Source organism: Corylus avellana, chromosome 4 (genome assembly GCF_965113065.1).
Source record: "Corylus avellana chromosome 4, dhCorAvel1.hap1.2, whole genome shotgun sequence".
NCBI classification, from domain to species: Eukaryota; Viridiplantae; Streptophyta; class Magnoliopsida; order Fagales; family Betulaceae; genus Corylus; species Corylus avellana.
The window spans coordinates 28115495-28129649 of record NC_142493.1 but is presented as its reverse complement, the minus strand read 5'-3'; the positions used below and the strand labels follow the sequence as shown (position 1 = coordinate 28129649).

The following is a 14155-nucleotide window of genomic DNA, read 5'->3' as shown; positions in this document are numbered from 1 at the left end:
GTGATTTTATGCATATTTTTATATTTATTGTCTAAATTACTAATAATTTAGATAACAGAAATATCAAAGTATTTATTCTCTCGATACAAAGGCGCATACTTTCCTCCCGGTCCATCTCAGTTAAAGTTTGTGTATGAAATTTTGGATTTAATGATTTCACATTTTTAATGAAAACCAAACAAAATCTTGAAAAATCTTTTCAAGGATGCAAATCAAACATTTAAAAAAAAAAAAAAAAAAAAACAGCTAGAAACGTTTTAAATCAAAAACTTTTTTAAGTTAAAACAAGCTGTTACTAGATTATAAAACTTTTGTTGATTGTTTATGATATGATAGTAATGTATAATGTTTTTTTTTTTTTTACCAATGCTAACAATTAACTTGACGGTCATTATTTTTTTTAACGAGAATTTTGTCAGATTTCAGTGATAAAAGATCAATAATATAAAACTCTTATAACTTGATTGTTCTTGGGAGGTGGCCTTCTCGGTTAAGAAAGTAAAACCTGTCATTTTATATATATATAAATGAGCAAAGAACAAGTAAAAACCAGCCGTATCGTTTATAAAAATAGAAAATTACAAATTTTAAAATATAAAAATTATAAAGAAAATCCAAATTTTAACAGTATCCAGCCCCAGCTATAGCTTTAGAAGAGATCCTTAATGGCGGAGAAGAAAACCGTAGAATGTAAAACCAGTCTGTTAAGCGTCACCACGGCACCGTTATAGGAATGCATTTAACTTCTTTTCCGTCCAAATTCACTAATGAACTAACACTATGTAGAGTATCTTGTACAACACACCCGAGAAGGACTAAAAAGAAAATGACCAAAAGTGAACAAATATTTCACATGGTATCGCTTCACACGATTCTGATTAAATGAACCATATTTAGAACAATTAGTGATTTAATAATAGGACAGAAATTTCCTTCAAATCAGTATAGAAGAAATTTTCTTAAACCCATGTAAAATAGTGTCAAGTGTCTATAAACATTTAAAAGGCATATTAAATTTTTAACTTCATTAATAGCAGTTTACTAATTTAGACTAAATTTAATCTGCATTTTAAATGTTTATAGACACTTGACACTATTTTACATGGGTTAGAGGAAATTTCCTCCATACTGATTTGGAGGAAATTTCTGTCCTTTAATACAATCTCAAATTAGTGAACTACTTAGTTAAAACTGTTAATCATTTTTTTTTTAGAGGTAAATCTAATCATTTAATCAAATACTTTAATATTTATTTATGGGCGGAACTAGCATTTAGAGTTTAGGGGGGCAAAATTAAAAAATGTAGGGGTAAAATTTTAAGGACTTTTTAAAAAATTGTTGGGGACTACATGGCCCCTGGGGAGGCCATGTAGTTCCGCTCCTACTTTCCTTTATGTATGGCTCAAACTTACTTTTAATAAGTGAAACCCAACCCACATAAGGTGAATTGATAGAGTTCAGGTTCAAACTGAGGACATTTAGCTCTGATACCACATTATCATGCTAAAGTATTTGATTAAATGATTAGATATACATATTCCTATCAACTTAATATTTTATAACAAGTGGTGATTTAACATGACATCAGACCCAACATTTTTGAGTTCAAACATTGAGTCAATCAATTCACCTCTTATTTCAATTAAATATTTTACCTGCTTATTAAAAAAGATATTGAATCACACATGAGGAAAAATGTTAAAGTATTTCATTAAATAATTAGATACAATAATCATATGAGAACCTGATTGATTGGAAAACATTACTAAATAGTCTTCATTTATGGCATTTTTATCACGGCAAAAGGGAAGTTTATATGGTTTATAAATGAGATTATTTATTTACTTATTTTTATTTTTTTGTGAACTACTCCCTCTCAATTTTCCACTCAAAAGCAACGATCCATTTGCTGAGATTTAAAAATTAAAAAAAAAAAAGAAAAAAAAAAATACTACTCGTTGGCATAGGTGTGTACTTCTTGAATTCTGACGGACTTTTGGACAGCCCAGAAATGCTTATTTCCTTATCATTGCTAGTTATTAGGCCCAATTTCGTTGTGCTCAACCATGTGCATCAAATTTGACATTTCACAGAAAAGGGGTGTAAAAAGGAGAAAATGCCAAATGGAAAGTGAGAAATTGACCATACTCTATAGATTAATCCCTTTCTCTCAGGACTCGTTTCTATTCACTTATTTTCTCTTCTTTCGTTATCATCTTTCCACCACCTTTGGCATAACTACAAAAATAATTAAGAAAAGAAAAATGTTTTTCCCAAAAATTTGGTTCTCAAAAATAATGTATAATTATCCTATATAATCTCTAATTTTAATGAATAAATTCATAAAGGGATGCGATGGTGAAACATCACTTAAAAACTAAATTTTTGAATATATATATATTGTGAACCCCCAGCATTTTGCGAAGGAAAGAAAAATATAAAGAGAGATTACTCTACTGGACATGTTACTTGGAAAATGAAATGAAGATAATGTCCAAAATAATGTGGAATAATGAGGACCAGCTTCAAATGTCTACAGATCATCAATTAAATGGATGTGGTAAATGGCCTAAAAAAAAAAAAAGGAAGAGAAGAAATTGAAGACCATGTGTGGAAGTGGGAGAAAGATGGCCTTGAGGCCCTCAAGGCTCAAAGCAGCCCTAAAAGGATTTATGACTTATGAATATGCTGGTAAATATAAGAAGTCTGAGCCTCAAAACTCAAAATATTCAAGTTCTTGATTAAATACGTGTAAGCTTTTGGGCCCATAACTTGTCCTGTGATGGGCCATTTTAGAATTGTGATTGGTCATAAATATCCTGAGAAGTGAGAATGCCTTTATCGATTTTAAAATAAATTTATTCATTAAAAAAAAAAAAAAAAAAAAAATTGTTCCGTAGCGACCAGCCTGTTGAAGTAAAGTAATTATGCGGAATTGTAGCTGTGGAGCCGCCGGAGGTGTGTGGTTGGAGTTGTACATGGTTTCTTCTAGGAGATTTCTCTTCTTATATTTTATTTCTCTACATATCTCTCTTTTATATATATATCAAATTGGCTGCATCTGTTTATTTTAATTTTAACTTTTTTTTAAAAAAAAATACTGTATGTTGGGAATTGGGCTAACAAGCCCACGCGAACTTCATCCAAGGGCCCAAAATTAGCCAATTAATCCGGGTTCATTATACGGAGTAGCAGGGAATCAGCTCCCCTACACAGAGTCACAGATCAATTGCTGCCTATGCTTGTAAATCACTGGTCAAAATTTGGATTTGCGATTTAAAATCACAGCTCTCAAGCATTTTCAGGCTTGGCATTCAAAATCGCAAGCCCATGTTGAAAAATGGATCTCTCTCTTGCTCAATTGGTTCAAGATTAATTTTGATATAGCCATTTGGAATTCTTTCTCAGTTCAAACAACTGTTTGTCGTAATCCTAATGGTTAGATTATCCGAATGATTTTCCAAATTAGTCCATCGTGTTCTCCAAATGTGGGAGAAGCTTTGGCAGCCCTTCTTGCGGTTTTTCTAGCGTCTTCTCTTCTTTTTGATCATTTCATTCTTGAAAGCGATTTTGAAGCGGTGATCCTAGCTCTTCAACAACTAGATATTCTCCTAGATTGGAGGATCTTCCCCATCATTTATAATATCTTAGATACTATTCCAATTGATTCATTTTGGGAAGCTAAAAAAGTTAATAGAAGCACAAATTTCTGTGTTCACTAACTTTGTGGCACGTTAGACCGCAACCAGATCTTATAATTTTGGCAGTATTTTCTTTTCCTCCTCCCTTCCCGTTAACTCCGCTTGTTAGTGAGAAGGATTCCTCTTTCTATTTGTTTCTTGTAGTTCTTTTGTTTTGCAAAGTACTTTTATATATATATATATATTGGGTTTGTGTTATAAACCGCGTTGAAGTCAGGATTTTCCGGTGGGACTCATAAATTCTTACTAAATAATATCAAATTAATAATAATTTAGTCGACCTTGAATTTAAATAAAAATATAAAATCATATATTTATTTTCTAAAATGACAACCTAATCTGAAGTTCCTCAATATCATGAGGATTTTCCCAACGATATCCCACTTGGACCGGGGGACTGTTTCTCAATCTCTGAAGTTTCACAACAGTTGGTTTTATTTTTTATTTTTTATTATTATTATTTTTAAAAATCTTTTCCGTTTCGACACGCAGGGAGAGTCACTTGTAAGACAACTGGTTCTTGACACAACATTATTTTATGGAAGCTTCATGTAGTCAGAACTTTCTCAACCTTTTAATACGTTACACGTAGGAGTTGAGCCTAAAAAACTACCCAAGTCCCAGGCTTTGGAACAAACATTTGACCATTTACTAATCTGCCGGTGGAGCCCTCAAAATAAATAAATCAGACAGCTCATAACATGCATATGAAATCACCACGTACGCAGACATTTTCCATACTAAACAGAGATATGTAAAAGAATGCAATGCAATGCACTGCTGTAACTGTTCATCTGAATTGACTTTGTTAAAAGAAGGTCATATTATTTTATGAGACTTTGTTCCTCAAACTACTATTGGATTCTCTTATCAGCCAAGCCATCAGCCATGGACAAGGTTGTCAACGGCGTACTAGGTAGCAATTTAAGGAGCCTAATTATTTTAAGAGGAATGTTATGCATCATTTTTTTAATTATTTATTTATTAAAAATATAATAAATTTTGAAAATATTTGTGGGCCTAACTTATATTCAAAATTAAATATTTGTTTCTCATTTGAATATGAAAAGGGAATATATATATATATATATATATATATATATATATATATATATTTGGAACTTAGAAGTACAGACTGTTTGTTAACTTCTTTAAAGAGGAAGTCATGACATTTTTTTACTTTAAAAAAAGAAGAAGAAGGCATAGACAATATGTGAACATTTTCCTTAATTTGACTTTAATTGCCCAGAACATCCGTTTCTTGGCCTACAAGTAGAAGAATAAGACAGATTGGGGGTGTTTCCTTGATATGATCTGCACTAAAATGTCTACGTCCAATGTCTTTGTACAATTAATACTGTTTTGTCAAAAAAAAAAAAAAAAAAGGTCGCTAAGTAAAATATCTGAGCTAGAAACTACGCGCATGGTGCCAAAATAAATTTTGGTTGAATGGGAACACATTGGTCGTGGCAGGAATATATCGTTCATGGACTTGACTAATCTATATGCCTTCTGCACATTATTAGAACCATCCTGCAAATTTAAGAGTAGCCATTAATTTATGAATTAATTTGTTGACTCCATTTATAATATTTTGCCAAAAATGACGCTTTCATGCATCATAATATGCTTTCTTTTCTTTTCCTTTTTTCTTAAATTAGTACAGTTACTTCCAGCTAGGGGCATGTTATAAGAAATTATTATTTATATGCCAAGTACTCCATGGAGATGGAAGATAACGTGAAATAAATCAACCAAGTGCCGAAAATAACGTCTAAGCTACGGTAATCACTAATCTAAAGAACATTGAAGAGTCAAGGTTCCTGGCTGCAGCTCTTGGAGTCCAACAATTTGTTGGACTTGAAACTCGAAAATTGCAACGGCCTGAGAGTTTATGGGGGCGTAAAGTTACGAAAGGGAAAGAATGGCAGAGGGTGCAGTGAGCTTTCTGCTTGACAAGATTGCTCGCTTTGTTGAAAATGAGATGATGCTCTTGAGCGGAGATCATCGGCAAGAAGTTCTGTACCTGAGAGGAGAGCTAGAGCGCATGAGGGCCTTCCTCAAGGTGGCAGATGCAATGGAAGAAAGCGACGAGGAGATCAAAGTGTGGGTGAAGCAAGTGCGAGAGATTGCTCATGAAACTGAAGACGCTCTTGACGAATTTACCCTTCTTCAAGCACATGATCACGCCGACGGACTCTACGGTTCTCTCCACAGATTTTCTTGTTGTATAAAGAACCGAAAATCTCGCTGCCGTATTGTTTCCGAGCTACAAGGCATCAACTCCAGAATCAAAAGCATTTGTGGGGTTCACAATAGGCTGCTGCACAAACTTAGCGGAGCCCAACAAGGCTCAGGCCCCAAGAATATTGCAGGAAACACGTGGCAGGACGCGCTTCTCCTAGACAAGACGGATTTGGTGGGGATCGATGAGCCGAAGCGGGAGCTGGTGGGGTGGCTGGTTCTTGGCGGTTCTGGGCGGGAAGTGGTTTCTGTCGCTGCAATGGGAGGAATGGGGAAAACCACCTTGGCAAAACAAGTGTACGATGATGCTGAAGTGAAGAAACATTTCAAAATACGCGCTTGGATCACTGTCTCCCAATCTTTCAAGATAGAACACATAGAAGAGCTCCTCAAAGACATGATCCGGCAGATCTTCGGCGTCGTCAGCAGACCGGTTCCGGAAGGATTGGACAGCATGAACAACGATCGGCTGAGAAGAATAATCAAGGATTTGCTTCTGAAAAGGAGGTACTTGATTGTTTTAGACGATGTATGGCGGTTGGACGTATGGGATGCTCTCAAACACGCCTTGCCCAAGAATGGATGCGGCAGCAGAGTGATGCTCACTACACGTAATGCTGACGTGGCCTCCACCTCCGGCGTGGAATCCATCGGAAAGGTCTACAACTTGAATCCCCTGCCTCCCAAGGAGTCTTGGTATCTTTTCTGCAGGAAGACTTTTCAAGGGGATGCGTGCCCTTCTTATTTGGAGGAAATCTGCAAAAACATTTTGAGAAAATGCGAGGGACTCCCCCTTGCGATTGTGGCGATCAGCGGTGTTTTGGCGACAAAAGACAAGCGCAGGATTGATGAGTGGGATAAGGTCTGCCGCAGCCTTGGAGCGGAAATCGACGGCAACGACAAACTCAAGGATTTGAAGAAAGTTCTTTCGCTCAGCTTCGACGACTTGCCGTACTACCTGAAAACTTGTCTCTTGTATCTCAGCATCTTCCCAGAAGATTATCAGATCGAGCAAATGAGGGTGATTCGATTGCTGATAGCGGAGGGGTTTGTTGAAGCCAAAGAAGGGAAAACGCTGGAAGAAGTTGCAGAGGATTACCTCGACGAACTCCTGAAAAGAGGGCTGCTGCAAGCGGCGGCCACAACGAGCGATGGAAGGGTGAAAATGTATCACGTCCATGATCTGCTGCGAGAGATCATCGTGACAAAGTCGAGAGACCAGAATTTCACGACAATTGCAAAAGATCTGATCAACGGGATGTGGCCCGACAAGGTCCGACGACTATCGGTACATAACACCGTGCAAAATGTGCCGGCGGTGCTGCAAAACAGGTGTGTTTCTCAACTGCGCTCTCTGTTCTTGTTTGGTGTGGTAGAAAAGATATGCATAGGAAAACTGTTTCCTGGCGCTTTTAGGCTGCTACATGTGTTCGATTTGCAGAACTCGCGTATACAAAAGTTCCCAGTTGATATTGCGAATTTGTACTATTTGAAATATCTAAGCTTTAGGGGCACCAAAATCAAAAGCATTCCAAGCTTTATAGGGAAGTTGCAGAACCTTGAAACTTTGGATCTTAAGCATACCCGTGTCACTGAACTGCCCATTGAGATCTTGAAGCTCACACGACTGCGCCATCTTCTTGTATACCATTACAACCTTGAACCTTACGAATGTTTTCACTCGAGATATGGTTTTAAGATACAGGGGAATATAGGCACTTTGCGATCCCTGCAAAAGCTCTGTTACATAGAGGCGAACCAAGGCGGTGGGACTATAATGACAGAGCTGGGGAAACTGTTTCAGCTAAGGAGGTTGGGCATTGGGAAGCTGAGAAAAGAAGATGGGAAGTCTCTGTGTTTGTCGCTCAAAAAGTTGACCAACCTTCGTGCTTTGTCGTTGACTTCAATAGAGGAGGAAGAGATTCTTGATTTGGAACACCTTTCTTCTCCGCCTCCATTGCTTCAGCGGCTGTACTTGAGAGGGCGTTTAGAGAAATTGCCTCACTGGATTCCATCGTTCCATGGGCTTGTCAGGTTGTTTTTGAAGTGGAGTAGATTAAAGAATGACCCACTTGTGCTCCTCCAAAATCTTCCCAATCTTGTGCATCTTGAATTGATTCAGGTTTTTCTGGGAGACACTCTGTTCTTCAGGACCGGGGGGTTTCAGAAGCTTAAGGTTTTAGGCCTTGATGAATTATGCGTGCAAGTGGAAAAGGGAGCAATGCCCTGCGTTGAAAAGCTGATTATCCAGTGCTGTAACTCGCTGAAGAAGGTGGGGGTGCCATTGGGGATTGAGTATCTCACCAAGTTGAAAGTGCTTGAATTTTTCGACATGCCAGAAGAATCAATCGATACGCTTCGTCTGGACGAAAAAGCGAGCGACTATTGGAAAGTTGCAAACATCCCAGAAGTCTATTATACCTACTGGAGAGATGGGTGCTATGCCAAACGAAGCCTTTCTGGAGAGCCTCAGTGAGGGAGAGAATTCTCCCAGGCGCAGCACTATCATTTTGAAGAGCCACGAGCTTCAAACACACATTCACAGATGTGGGCACACGCCTGTTCAAAGTTTGTTTGTAAATGTAAAAGGTTGTTATTTATTCATTGCAGTGATGATCATGATGATGGTGTAGGAGCTCTGCAGTACTTCTTCAGGCATTCTTGTTCTTGTAGAAAACAAAGTCGTGAGTTGCTTGAAGCTGGCTTGTGTGTCGGAGGGTGTAAATATGCAAGAGACTGTGTAACAGCTCTAATGGTTGGATTACCTGCACTTCAGGCGGCCTATTAATGCTTGGGGCTTCCGAGGTAACTCGTGGCTCACAACGTGTATGATATTGTGAATCTGTGGAGGATGAGAGATTGTGAATACTGTAAATGACTGTAAAAAAGAAAACACATTGTAATTAAATAGGCAGGGATGTCAATCACACACTGTAAATTTGTAAATGACTGTCAAAACATGTAAAGATTGAAAATAGTAAATAGTAAATAGTATATATTCATTATCAGTGTACAGAGATAACCTCGGGCTGTCTGTAACATTTTGGGCATTCTTGTACGAAGCCAAGTTGCTCTGTAGAATTAAATATTGTTTGTCAGCTGGCATTGTATTTTGTTCTTGTATTCGATTCTATTTAATGTGGGATATGGATATTGCCGGGTATGCATAATTATATTTCTTTTTTGGCTACCAATCTTACTAGAAAAGAAGGTAAAGACAATAGAGTAATGCGCCAGTTAATTCATTAATCTGTAGCCCAAGGTCTTGAATTACACTGGATAATTGTTTAGCTTATTAAACTTGAATGAGACTAATCTCTACAATACTACAATCATAAACATACGACTCACCTGAATATATTAAAAAAGAAAAAGAAAAAAGACTCACCTGTAAATGCTTTGCGGACCGACATAGTAACTATCAGTTTTAGTGTTAAAACCATGAATATTAAATCACACTAAGAATTGTATAGAGGAGCCCTAAAGACGATAATGACTAACAAAATGATAATCAATGTCAATATATTTGGTCCAAAACTAATAATATTACATTTTTCTGAAAATTAAAAAAGAATTTTCGGTCAAATATAAAATATTTCATTAAATGATTAGATACAAGAATCATATGAATCTGATTTGATTCCAAAACATTACTAAATGTCTTCATTTGTGGCATTTTTATCACATGAAAAAGGGAAGTTTATTAGATTTAGGGTTAAATACTAAAAACCCTCTAGGGTTTGGACACTTTATTTTTTCTCCTAGGTTTTGATTTGTATCACATAAGGTACTTGTGGTTTTGATAAAGACCAAATTGGTCATTCCATCCATTGACCGTTAGTTGACTTAACATAAGTCTACGTCACTGACATGTGGATCAATTAAAATTTGACCCCTGATATAAGTGGTCACGTCATCAGTGATGACATGGCCACCTAATTAAATTTTTTATTTTTTTTTAAATATATATATATTTTTTAAGGAAAAAAAAAAAAATTGGCGCCATTTGGAGCCACCCCTTTGGCCATGGGGCGGCCTAGCCACCCCCATCTGGCCGAGCCAACCCCACCCGGCCAGATAAGGAAATGATTCATTGCTAGTTATTAGGCCCAATTTCGTTGTGCTCAAGCTCAATCATGTGAATCAAATTTGACATTTCGCAGAAGGGGGTGTAAAATGGAGAAAAGGCCAAATGGAAAGTGAGAAATTGACCATAGTCTATAGATTAATCCCTTTCTCTCAGGACTCGTTTCTATTCACTTATTTTCTCTTCTTTCGTTATCATCTTTCCACTACCTTTGGCATAACTACAAAAATAATTAAGAAAAGAAAAATGTTTTTTCCCAAAAATTTGGATCTCAAAAATAATGTATCATCATCTTATATAATCTCTAATTTTAATAAATAAATGCATAAGAGAAATGCTATATTGCAATAAAGTGACCATTTTTTGCCCGTAAAAATTTTAGGTGGCAAGAAGTCACAAGTCCCATTCACAGTTGCTGTGGCTTCACCCACCGATGAGGCCTGTAGCCTCTTGCCACCTAAGACTTTTATTATGAATATAAATAATCATTTTATTACACTATAACATATCTCAATGCATAAAGAAATGTGATGGTAAAACATCACTTAAAAACTAAATTTTTGAAGGAAAAAAAAAATATTGTGAACCTCGGCATTTTGCGAAGGAAAGAAAAATGTAAAGAGATTACTCTACTGGACATGTTACTTGGAAAATGAAATGAAGATAATGTCCAAAATAATGTGGAATAGTGAGGACCAGCTTCAAATATCTACAGATCATCAATTAAACGGATGTGGTAAATGGCCTAAAAAAAAAAGAAAAAAAAAAAAGAGGAGAAATTGAAGACCATGTGTGGAAGTGAGAGAAAGATGGCCTTGAGGCCCTCAAGGTTCAAAGCAGCCCTAAAAGGATTTATGACTTATGAATATGCTGGTAAATATAAGAAGTCTGAGCCTCAAAACTCAAAAATATTCAAGTTCTTGATTAAATACGTGCAAGTTTTTGGGCCCATAACTTGTCCTGTTATGGGCTATTTTAGAATTGTGATTGGTCATAAATATCCTGAGAAGTGAGAAAGCCTTTATCGATTTTAAAATAAATTTATTCATTAAAAAAAAAAAATTTGATCCGTAGCGACCAGCCTGTTGAAGTAATTATGCGGACTTGTAGCTGTGGAGCCGCCGGAGGTGTGTTTGTTGTTGTACATGGTTTCTTCTAGGAGAAGTGTAGCATTTCTCTTCTTAGAGCATTTTTAGTAGGCTTTTTTTTGTCATTTTTTTTATATCTAAAGATTCAAAATATTTTTACTTTTCTAAGTCAAAATACACCCTAATAGTTTTTCTTAATCATTCTATATATCATTAAAATATTTATTTTTTTAATTATATTATATATATATATATGAGAAGAGAAATGAGAGAATCATTTTTTTTATTTTAATAATCATAAGGATTGCAAAAGTAGAATCTAGAACATTGAGTTTCACTGTAGCAATCATAATGTTTAGGGTTCATTTAAGAAGTCTATTATGTTATGAGACATTTTTTGCGATGTTTTAGAAATATTTTCTAAATTTAGAAAATTATAGAGAATCTGCTGGAATGCTCTTATATTTTATTTCTCTACGTATCTCTTATATATATATATATATATATATATATATATATATAAAAGAGAGAAATGTAAATAAATGAAATAGAAGAGAAATGCGACACTTCTCCTTGAAGAAACCATGTACAACGCCAACCACACACCTCCACAGCTACACGTCCAATTCCCAACTTGCCGTATTTTTTTTTAAAAAAAAGTTAAATTAAAATACGGCAAGTTGGGAATTGGACTTGTAGCTGTGGATGTGTGTGGTTGGAGTTGTACATGGTTTCTTCTAGGAGAAGTGTTGCATTTCTCTTCTATTTCAATTCTTTATATATAAGAGAAATACGGCATGTTGGGAATTGGGCTAACAAGCCCATCCAAAGGCCAAAATTAGCCAATTAACCCGGTTCATCATACGTACGTAGCAGGGAATCAGCTCCCCCATACACTACACAGATCAATTGCTGCTTCTGCAGCTTCTGCTTGTAAATCACTAGTAAAAATTTGGGTTATAAACCGTGTTGAAGTCAAGATATTCCCGCGGGACTCATAAATTGTTACTAAATAATATCAAATTAATAATAACTTAATCAACCTTGAATTTCAATAAAATATAAAATCATATATTTATTTTCTAAAATGACAACCTAATCTGAAGTTTCTCAATATCATGAGGATTTTCCCAACGATATCCCACTTGGACCGGGGGACTGTTTCTCAATCTCTGAAGTTTCACAACAGTTGGTTTTATTTTTTATTTTTTATTTTTTTTTATTATTATTTTTTTAAATCTTTTCCGTTTCGACACGCAAGGAGAGTCACTTGTAAGACAAGTGGTTCTTGACACAACATTATTTTATGGAAGCTGCTGGACGTAGTCAGAATTTTCTCAACCTTTTAATACGTTACAAACATTTGACCATTTAATAATCTGCCGGTGGAGCCGTCAAAATAAATAAATCAAAAAGCTCATAGGCTTAGCGCGCAGGCATATGAAATCACCACTTATGCATACATTTTCCTTCTAACAATTAACTCAATTTTTGTCTCTAAAATGTAGTTCAATCGGCTGTGGACTACACCTCATGAAGCGAAGGTCACTAGTTCGAATTTTTGGCTGTAGATCATGCCTCATGAAGCGGAAGTCACTAGTTCGAATCCCCCTTCTCCCTTCCCTTGTGTGGACATGTAAAAAAAAAAAAAATTAACTCAATTTTTGGCTACTAAACAGATATGTAAAAGAGTGCAAGGCTCTACTATAACTGTTCATCTTAATTGACTTTGTTAAAAAAAGTCATATTATTTTATGAGGCTTTGTTTCTCAAACTATTATTGGATTCTCTTATCAGCCAAGCCATGGACAAGAGGCTGTCAATGGCGTATATACTAGTTAGCAATTAAAGGAGCCTAATTATTTTAAGAGGTATGTTAAGCATCATTTTTTTAATTATTTATTTATTATAAATATAATAAATGTGAATAAATTTGTGGGCCTAACTCATCTTCAAAATCAACTATTAGATTGTGAACTCATGTGAATCACACACAAATTCAATGGTTAATTTATCCGTTCACTACATAGAGGTGGTGGAAAGAATGAATTTTATCATTTGACTTACTTATTTAACAAGCTATCAAAGATTTTGTGTTCAAACCGATATCTTCATTTCAATTAAAATAATCGGTAATTTGACAGTGTTTCTTATTTGAATATGAAAAAGGAAAAATAATATATATATATATATATATATATATATATATAGAACTTAGAAGTACAGACTGTTTGTTAACTTCTTTAAAGAGGAAGTCATGACATTTTTTTACTTTAAAAAAAGAAGAAGAAGGCATAGACAATATGTGAACATTTTCCTTAATTTGACTTTAATTGCCCAGAACATCCGTTTCTTGGCCTACAAGCTAAGTACGTAGAAGAATAAAACAGATTGGGGGTGTTTCCTTGATATGATTTGCACTAAAATGTCTACGTCCAATGTCTTTGTACAATTAATAATGTTTTGTCAAAAAAGTCGCTAAAAATAAAACAACTGATCGAGGACTTGAAATTCAATTTCCAGGCTCTATCTTGAAAATTAACAGTAAGAATTAATTTTGGAGTAGAGTGTATTCCCTCACCAATTGACGCGTGTTTATCAGGAAAGTAATTTTGGCAAACGTACGTGTACAAGGACGAACAATTCTTAGTGGGAGATTCTTTCTTATCCACTTAACCAATAAAAATTAATAAACAGATACTTCAGAAACCTTTGAATAGTATATGCTTCCAGTATGCTCTTCCAGAAGCTCGTCCCACGTGCAGTTGATACATTCAAGGTATCATCAAGGTATGATCCAACGGTTTGAGTCCAACGATGAGGAGACATAAACCATCATCTTAATCATATACAAAACTGTCAGTCAAGTTGGAAAATGTCACATGTTTGATCTGCATCATATGCGAAAATAAATTTTTGGTCGCCTTAAGGCGAAACGCCCCCACCCGTTCAATGTAATATTATAAGAGCCGTAAAAATAATTAGAGGAGATTTATGTAATTTTCTCTTTATTATTAATTTTTTTAATAACTCTA

The 14155-nt window shown here is 35.4% G+C and overlaps 1 protein-coding gene across 1 annotated transcript; it reads left to right on the top strand.

Moving 5' to 3' along the window:
* Nucleotides 1-5454: 5454 nt before the first annotated feature.
* Nucleotides 5455-8499, top strand: LOC132176878 (disease resistance protein RPM1-like). The gene has a single exon (XM_059589032.2). The coding sequence runs from the start codon at nt 5626-5628 to the stop codon at nt 8419-8421; it is 2796 nt and encodes a 931-aa protein (XP_059445015.2). The 5' UTR covers nt 5455-5625; the 3' UTR covers nt 8422-8499.
* The last annotated feature ends 5656 nt before the right edge of the window (nt 8500-14155 follow it).